At 60.2% G+C, this 9256-nt stretch overlaps 1 protein-coding gene across 6 annotated transcripts in view; it reads right to left on the bottom strand.

Moving 5' to 3' along the window:
- Positions 1-9256, bottom strand: part of MKL1 (megakaryoblastic leukemia (translocation) 1) — a 170996-nt gene that overhangs the window by 3539 nt on the left and 158201 nt on the right. For 3 of the 6 annotated variants that reach the window (XM_011369073.2, XM_023535928.1, XM_011369066.2), the window contains 8 exons: positions 7976-8151; positions 7311-7442; positions 4770-5023; positions 4367-4538; positions 2355-3377; positions 1810-1905; positions 1225-1386; positions 842-902 (listed from right to left, as the gene is read on the bottom strand). In XM_011369073.2, coding sequence (XP_011367375.1) covers positions 842-902; positions 1225-1386; positions 1810-1905; positions 2355-3377; positions 4367-4538; positions 4770-5023; positions 7311-7442; positions 7976-8151 — 2076 coding nt within the window. The remainder of the gene's footprint in view (positions 1-841; positions 903-1224; positions 1387-1809; positions 1906-2354; positions 3378-4366; positions 4539-4769; positions 5024-7310; positions 7443-7975; positions 8152-9256) is intronic. The other 3 variants (XM_011369067.2, XM_011369069.2, XM_011369068.2) reach the window with 3 other exon arrangements.

Here is a 9256-nt window from a genome sequence, read left to right as displayed (position 1 = left end):
GTTCAACCAGCCTCATGGCTCCGAAAGCCAGACTAGACAGCAGCAACCCCCCGATTTCAGCCTCCAGCCCAGACCTCACCTGGGCTGTCCACGTGATGACTTCTGTCTTGGGACATAGCTAAGCCCAACTCAGCTGCACTGATGCCTGTTCCACGTGCCCAACTACAGCTGCTAACTCAGGCTGAAACGCTTGGCGTCATCCTTGGCTGCCCTCTTGCCACATGCCCAATCCATAAAGAAATCGAACTGGCACTGTCCAACACATACCCAGACTCCAGACTTCCCCACTTTGCTGCTACCGCCCCAGCGGCTTGGCCTAGATCACTACAGCCTGGACCACTGCCTGATGCTGCTCTTCCAGCACAAACAACCAGCGCTCAGAGCTGTGTGGTAGATTCTGGCATCGTCCACAGTCAAAGCCCCTCTACCCTGCACTCGCGAGGCCTTGTCATTTGCCCCTGCCCCGCCCACCCAACACCTTTTCCTGCTTTCCGTAAGGTCCTCTCCTCTAGGACGTAATGTGCCTATCATTCATCTCCCATGCGAAGGTGTTCGCTGTTTTGCTCACTGCTGTGTCTCAGCTATAGGGACAGTTCCTGCCAGGCAGTGGGTGCCGGGTAAAGTGGAAGTGTGTTGAGGCTACAACTCCCCCTCCTCCCGGGGTCCCTGCCCAGGCACTGGAGGTGGTGCGCATCTCGGCTGTTGCTGCATCCAAAGTACAAGGCCTGTCTCCCATTAAGTGTTCAATAGCCAAACAAAACCCAACGGATCAACCCACCACGGGGCTGGAGACCTATGGAGAAAGGAGACTGGACGGGTAGCTTGGGGGCCTGGGCTTTACCTCCACTCTGAATAAGAATGTCAAACAGATCATCCATCTGTTGGCTCGAGGAACCATTTTCCTGTGCAACAAAAATAGAAAAGAAATCCTGTAACAGGAGTCCCAGCTCCGGTCACAGGCCTTCTTCCCTTCTGCCCGAGCCGGCAGCCGGACCTGCAGAGCCAGCCCACTGGCCTGTGCTCGGGCTCCCGGAGCCCACATCTCCTCTGTTGGGCCGGGCGCTGGCATGCTGCCTGGAACAGCCCATTCACCAAGGCCTCTGGGACCCCCCAAGACTGGCTCCTGCCCACCACTATCCTCTGGCTGGACTCGGGACGGAGGGGACTGTGGGAGCCCAGCCAGCAGCATAGGCAGCCACCCACCCTGGCCAGGCCTCAGTCTACCTTCTTCACCTGCTGTCTGGGTGGCTGGTTCACGGCTTCTTCATACCCAGGTGGCTCCTTCTTAAGCTGAGAACTGGGGGTCCCAAAGAGGGGCTGTGGCGGGTGCTCCAGGTCCATCTGGGCTGGTGGGCCAGGGGATGGAGAACCAGGCTGGGACAAGGGCTGAACAGGAGAACAGTGACAGAGCAGTGGTTGGCGTGAGGGAAGCAGGCTCAAGGCCCTGCACACTTGAGAAGCACAGGCGGGAGACTGGCCAGGAAAATGTGGCCGCCTATACTGGCTTTTGGTAAATTTTCATGGAAGCCACTGGGGAAGAGGAGATATGAGTTGGGGTAGGGGTGGGGGAGACCCTGACCTCTGACCCCACAGAAGGTTGGGTAGGCATGGGGTGACTGGCCACCTGGGGTTTGGTACAAGCCACGCAGGAGGGAGGGAGGGGCTCTGGGCTGATTTCCCCTCTCCTCCCTTCTGCCTGAGGCTGCTCAGGGTCCTTGTCCCCCATCCTGAGGTGCCTCTTGTCACTGTCCCCTCCACCCTGGAGTTCTACAGGGCTTAGAGGCCACACAAAGCCTAAAACTGCCTCACCTTTGGACCAGGCTGGGTGGAGGGTCTGGGCTGTGAAGGCGGCAGCAGCAGAGAGCCAGCTGCCGATGACACCTTGGTGTGGGACAGCTGGCCTCTCTGAGGGGGGAGAGAGGAGTGGAGCTCAAACCAGACTCAGCCCAGGCCAGAAAGCTGAGCCCACAGCCTCTTCCTCGGAAGGGGGCGACCCTGACCCTTGCCCAGGGCCCCACTACGCCCAGGAAGCAGAGGGAGGGGGCCCGGCCTGGGTGGGGCTGCCCAGGAGCCCTCTGCCAGGGAACAGAAATGTGCTGATAACAACGGCCAGAGAGGTGGGCAGTATCTACCACCACCCTCATGACTATGGGTTGTAAGCAGGTACCTTAACCTTCCCAGGCCTTACTACCCTCCTTGGTGGCATGAGGTTAGCAAGCCCTCATTTCAGAGGGTTGAAGATTAAAGGAAGCAAGCCTAGCATGCCCAGCCATGGGGGCACCTGGTCAACGGGGCTGTCATTAGAAGTATCTTCACACCCTCCTGTGGCCCCTGCCCCTCCCACACCCAGGTACCTGCTGGGGGCTCCCACTGGCCAGGCCAGGGCTGTCTGCATTCTTATTGGTCATTGTGAGAACAAGGTGGGTCCCTGTGGAGTCAGTGATGAGGGTGGGAGGTGCGACCCCCTTGACGAGGCTGGGGCCCTGTGGGCCCAGAAGCAGCTGGGGCGTGGCGGCCGGCTCCGACTCTGGCAGCACGGCTTCCTGCTTCACCACCACGGCCGGGGGTGCCAGGGCACAAGCATCCACGTGGTGGGCGCTGGGGGCCGCCAGGCTGGGGCTGAAGGGGTGAGTGGGGCCCGGGGGCTGCGGGCTCAGCTGGCAGCTGGAGAAGCCATTCTCCTGCTTCACCGGGATGCCGAGGGGAGCAGGGGTCGGGGAGGGGGCCGGGGCCGGCGCAGGCTGCTGGGCCCGCTTCTCCTGCTCCAGCTGCAGCCTGAGCCACTCCACCAGCTGCTGCTTCTGCCGGAGCATGCGGGTCAGCTCCTCGATCTGCTTGTCCTTTTCCTGCAGCATCTGGTCCTTGTCACGCCCCTCCAACTCTACCCGCACCCCAGGGCTCAGGCAGCAGGTCCCAGCCCGGGGGCCCTCCTCCTTCACAAGGATCTGCAATGGCGAGGCCTGCAGGGTGAGCTGGGTCAGTGGCGATGTCACCATCTCACCAAAGGTGTCCCCGGGTGTGGAGTTCTCATCGCCTGTGCTAAGGAGTGAACGCTCTGAGGGGGTGGGGGAGACGGGGGGTGTGGAGCCCGTGCTGCCAAATTTCACCACTCCGTTGCTGGTCACCGTAGCCACTACCACCTCGGCTGGGGCCAGGCCTGCCGCCACCAGGGCAGGCCCTGTGCTTAGGCGGGCCGCCGGGAAGGCTACCACCACCTCACCAGTCTTGGGCAGGAGAGAGGTGGCGGCAGGGGTCTTGGGGGCTCCCGGGGCAGAGCTGACTTGTTCTTGGTAGGCGCGCAGGCGCTCAATCAAGTCTGTCTTGGTGCCCGAGACGGGCAACGCCCGCAACTTCAGCTCCTGCTTCAGCTCTGCCACCTGCAAGGGGTGCGGAGTCAGCGCAGCGGGGGACAAAGGGAACTGGGTCCGGGCGGGAGGGCAGTCGGAGGAGGTCGGGAGGGACAAGCTTCCTGTCCGTTAGGCCTCATCTCTTGGGCCCCACTGGCAACTTCATATACATCAACCCTCCAACATCCCCATAGCCCTGGAGGGCGAGTCACGTGTCCTCCAGGCCCAGCCTCAACCCGTTCCTCGGGATGATTAAAATGCTCCAGGAGCCTGATTAAAATGCTCCCTGCACCTGTGTCTGGGCACGACATCCCCTCAGCTGTCCCCAGCCCTAGCATGGTACCTGGTGCTCACTAAATACTTAATTGAACTAAGTGGATATTACAACTAGTGAGCAACAGAGTCGGGAGTTACATCCAGGTCTGACGGACTCAAGCCTGAGCCTGAATGCCCTGGTGAGGGCTGAGTCTTGCTGGGTCAGGCATGGCTCAGGAGGGGTCAGGTACGCCTGGTTCAGACAACAAACTCCTGAGGGGGAATCTGGTCCACTGCATCTTCTGATCAGGGCAGAGAAAAGAAGCCGGGCCCCAAGCAGGACCCGCCCCGCCAAGGCCCTACTCAGCACTTGCCCAGCAGACTGGGAGGGGTGTCCAGTGACACAGTGCGGGTGCTGAACAGGAAAGACCTGAAGCTGAATCCTGGCTCTACCACTGGCCAGACCCCTACTCGAGATGCCTCCGCTAGCCGATCCTTAAGCCGCGGGGACACTCATTTCTCACAAAAGCAGCGAAAGAGGTAGAGGGGCTTTGTAAGCCCCAAGGGCCTAGACAGATGCTGGCTGATGACATTAATGATGATAACCACAACGACCAGACTGATGTCCGAGATGACCAGGCCCTGACAGGTCCCAAGTGCTTCTGCTGGAGACCAGAATCTGGAACTCTGTTCTGCCTTCTATGACCGTGGGTTCTGGGCCGGCTGCTTTCCCTAAAAACGAGCACCTCGGGGAGACGACCTACCTTCATGTCATCCAGGTTGGCAGGCAGGGCTCCTGGCTTGCCAGCTAGTGAGGTGCTGTTCTGACGTGCCAGCCCACTGGGCCCAGGGGCGCCTGAGCTGGAGCTGGTACTGGTAGTGGAAAGGCTGCGCATTGGGGCGGGCCCACTACTTCCTAGGGCCTCACCTGCTGGCCTGAGAAGAAAAGGCAAAAAATGAGCACCCATCGAGGCTCCCCATCGAACTCTGCAGGGCTGGGTAGAGACGGGCATGGGACAAAGGGAACTGGGTCCTGGGGACCACTCTTGCAGGATCCTGACCAAAGGGTCCTTGCAGGTTTGGGTTCACCCACCCGGACCTGGCCTCTGCCTGTCTTGGGGCGCCTACAGATGGGATGGGTGGGACGATGCCGAGGCGGGTTCCTACTTTGGCGGGGCAGGCAGGATGGTCTGGTAGTTATAGTGCTGCTGCTGCTGCTGGTTGAGGATCTGGAGCTGGAGAAAGAGCTGCTGCTGCTGCAGGATCCTGGCGTAGGAGGAGTCCAGGGGTGGCGCCCCCTTGTCCTGTTTTTGGTCCGGGGGGATGTACTGGTGGTACTTGAGCTTCTTCACCTTTGGCTTCAGCTCCTTGGCTTTCTTGCTGCGCTGTGACTTCTCACTGGCAGACTTGGGTTGGCTTTGCTGAGGGCGCAGGAGACAGAAGGTGCCGTCAAGGAGGCAGTGTGGGCTTCTCAGAGTGAGGTCCCCACAGGAAAGGCTGGTGTCCCTTCCACGAGAGAGTGGATTCTGAGGAGGCACCTTGCACAGTGCTACTCTCCCCCTACTGGACTGCAACCCCTCCAAAAGCAGAGGCCTCGTCAGTGCCCAGAAGCATCCGAAGCAGGGGGCAAGGGCTGACAGAGGGTGGAGAGAAAACCAACCAAATGTAGATGTCACTGTCACCCGAGCAAAGAGCGAACATGACAGGAAGAGAAATACAGCTGGATTTTGGAGCTCGTGCCATCCATATCAGGTACTTTATAAAGACTATGTCACACAGACCTACAGGATTCCTGCCTGAGCAGGAAAGAGCATGTCTACTTGAAAATCAAGAAACAGGCTCAGAGAAGTCACTTGCCCAAGGTCGCAGAGTGGCCTTGATCTCATTGTGTGAAAAAGCTGGGACCCAAGCCCAGGACTCCAAAAGCTCTTGTTCCTTCACTAAATGGACCTCCAAAGACCCCCAGCTGGCACACAGGGAGACCTCCCACTGGGCCTCAAGCATCAATGAGGACCACAGACCATGAAGGGCCCTGTCTGTGGGGCAGGGAGCGGGGGCTGGACAAGGACAAGGGTCAGCAAGGGAGTGCCAGGCAAAGAGGTGGAGAGCCTAGACATTTCTAAGAAGAGAATGCCAAACAGAAGGCTGGAGACTTGATGCGGGATCAGCTGAGGTCTGATGCAAAGGTCTGCACAGAGGTGACAGACTAGAGGAAGACTGGACAGCAGAAGCATGTGGCAGGCGAGCGGTTCAAAGGTTTCCAGTTTCAAGCTCTGGCCCCGCTGACGACCGCAGTCCCGTCGTGGAAGTCAGGAAATGGTTCTGGTTTTGCTAGGGAGCATGGGAAGAGGGAGAAGGCACGAGGCTGCGGAGCGGAGCTGGCAGGGCACCCAAGTGCATGTGGACGGACCCGCGGAGGGAACGCAGGCAAGGCTGTGGAGCACGGAGCTGTGAGGGAGGACGGGGGCAAGGGCTGGGCCTGGGGAGCACCCCACTGAGGCAGGAGGAGGAGCCAGGGGATGAGCAGCCACAAAGGAAGGCAAGGGAAAGCAAGAGAAAGGGGCGGGACCCTAGAGGGCCTGGAGTTAGACCCGTGAGGAGGGTTCTCTGGCAGGGCTGGGGAGCCAGCCCGCAGGCTGAGGCACTGCAGAGAAGAGGAAGTGCAGACAGGTAGATACACGCTATCCTCTCGAGTGCTAGGGGTCAGAGAAAGGCGCTGCTCACCTGACGAGCAGTTTTGAGGGAGGAATTGTGGGGGAAAACCTTTGACATCTGTGGCCTCAGGAATAGACTACAGAGGTGAGAGGTGCCGGATGACAGAGTAGACCAGAGCCAACAGGCAACTCTGGAGCGCCAGGGACCAGGCAGGGGGCACTGGCTGCTTCCCCTGGGACGGGGACAACCTACAAAACTTCCTGTGAGCCATGGGGCTTCACAGAGACCACGCGCACGGGGCCGGCCTGGCGGCGGGGGCCCCACACAGGAGGGCAGCAGCGGAGGCACGGCGGGGACTCAGGCTACAGGAGAGAACAAGAAGCTGGCCAGCTCCCCGCTGTGAGCGACAGGAGAGGCCCAGGAGCAGACTCTGTGCAGGGGGCTGAAGACCAGCGAGGGAAGCGCGTGGGCGGCGGCGGGAGGTGGGGGTTGGGGAGGAGAAGGGGACCGCCAGCAGGAGCACAGGCCAAGGTCCTGGGGACCCTGGAGGCAGGGAGGACTGGTGGTGCCCGGCACAGTGTCCCCCACACAAGGTCCCCAGTAGGCATCTTGGGGGGCTGATGGTAAACCCATGGCTGCTTCAGGCAGTTCAGATCAGGCCTCGGAAAATAAAAACAGACGGTCGACACTGGCAGCTGCGAGGCCTCAGGCCTGCACTTTACTTCCCAGTTTCGTCCCTTGTGGAACGGGGTTCTCTACTGCTTCACGAGGCTGTCGGTGACCCAGAAGGGACGGGTGAGCATGCTTCCACGGGAAAGGCAGGAGCAAGAGCCTGGCACACCGTGCTCAGCAAATGGTGGCTATGACTGTGACAGCCAGTGTCCTTGCAGAGAACAGGAAGCACCCCACATTACCTCAGTGACCTTTGCTGGGCCTGGACCAGGGGGGGAAAACATGCAGCCCCATCCCCTGAAGCCGTCCCTACACTGGAATGAAGTCACAGCAGGGCTCAGGGGACATGGGGAGGAAGGACAGTTGGCTGGAAAACGGTACCTTGATGAGCGTGGGGGTGGGCTTGGCGGTGGGGGCTGCGGTTCCGTTGCTGAGGCTGGGAGGCAGAGGAGGCTGCTCTGCCAGGAAGAGCGTTTCTCCAGAATCTGCGCCCGCTGGGAGCTGAGACACAACCTGCAAGAGAAGGGGAAAGTTAGGACACCCTCCCTTTCTGGCTGTTCCAGAGGGCGTGGCCATCTCTAGGTGGCAGTGCATCCCTGCCCTGCCCTGCCTAGAAGTGGGTGTCCTCGGACACCATCACTGTCAGGGGGCCAATGATGGGCAAAGACCAGGGGGATGAGAAGAGCGGCCCCCAGGGGTGGCAGGGGGAGTAGGGAAGTAGAAAAGCAAGTGACACAGGACAAGCACGCTGTTCTGCATGAGTGGACATGGGGTGGGCCAGGGAGGCTTGAATCTGACCGCAGGTAGCCAGTGTCTTCCACCTGGGACCACTGACTGGATGAGGCTGGCTGGGATGGGGGTCCACTGCCAACATCTCCCTTCCCTCCCCACCACCAGGACTCAGCCAGCCAGCTCCTGAGCGACCAGGGCAAGCCCCCCCCCATTCCCCATCCTGCCTGGCCCAAGCGGGGGACCTCACTCTGTGTACCTCCGGCAAGTCTGGGGCCCTTGGGAGCAGGGGAAGCATGCAGAGCGGGCCAGCTCACCTGAGTGGGGGATACTGAGGTGGCACTGGACAGTGGCTCACTGACTCGGGCTTCCAGTGGTGACGGCACTGAGCCCTGGGACTCATGGCTGGCAGGCTGCTCAGGGGATAAGGCATCGCTGCTGTCCTCGTCAAAGGAAGAGCTGTCGGCTACTTTCGGGTAATTCACCTGGCCCACTGAAAGCCAAAGCCGGCGTGAGACTCCACCTCCAGCCCCAGCGAAGGGGAAGAGGGACCCTCCCTGCTCACCAGCCAGAGGCTGTCGGGGAAGGTGCCCTTGGCCCCCACGCCCCAGCCCAGGGAGGAGACAGGAGAAGGAAGACCAGTCTGCCTTCTGGATCCGAAAGAGCTCCAGGAAAGCTCCTCATCGTGACCCCAAAACAAAGGCTGAGAAGAGCGCTACGTGGCCGTCAAATGCTCCCCTGGGCAAGGAAAGGCCTGACCTTTAACCTCTTGCTTCTAACTCTACATTCAGTCTTCAAAGTCAGATCCTCCCCTTCTTCCCTCCAGCCTGCTGCCTTCTCCACCTTAGTTTCCTTACTGCTAAAAGTACTTTATTTCCATCCTATGGCTACATAAAACTCTATTCTTCCCCCGGAAGCTTGTGGGCCCTGCAGTGACGGCTCTGAGCCTGCGAAGAGGGACCTAAGAAGTACAGGTCACAGCCTCGAGAGTGCAGCACCTCCCCAGGGCTGCATGAATTCTCCAAAGGCCAGGAACAGGCTCTGAAGCCTCTCAGAAAGCAGACGCCTGCCTGCACAGGTGAAACAGGACCACTGGAAGTAAGGTGACCTCCACTTAGCAGCCGGTGACTCCCAGAGATACAAGGCCACCAGGAGAAAACCATCCTGCTGGCTGTAACTGTCCGGCCCCTCCCTGGGCCAGGATGGCCAGGAGTGCAGGGGCTCCTGGGGCCGGCGGGGGCTGAGAGGCAGGGTCCCGGTATGGAGAACCCAAGATACAGAGAGGACCATAACAGGACCAAGTGGGGTATTTTGAAAGATCTATGTCACAACCACCGCGTCGACGCTGTCAGGGGAAGAGGCTCTGCACCGGCCTGCTGTCCACACAGGAGGGACTGAGGCAGCGGTCACGCTTGGGGAAATCTGCTGTGTTGGGAAGACCACAGAAAAGGAACAAGAACACGCCAGTAACTCTCTGAGCAGACTCTTCCCCTCCAGGGCCGTGACCCGAGGCTCTCTCCCCGCTGGGACCTGGGAAAGAAGCCCCTGAGCTTGTCCCTCCACCAGCCAACTGGTGATGGAGCAAAGAGTGTCCATCG

This window comes from Pteropus vampyrus, unplaced genomic scaffold (genome assembly GCF_000151845.1).
Source record: "Pteropus vampyrus isolate Shadow unplaced genomic scaffold, Pvam_2.0 Scaffold145, whole genome shotgun sequence".
Taxonomy (NCBI): Eukaryota; Metazoa; Chordata; class Mammalia; order Chiroptera; family Pteropodidae; genus Pteropus; species Pteropus vampyrus.
Note: the sequence above shows the minus strand (reverse complement) of the source record. Positions and strands in the feature narration are given on the sequence as shown.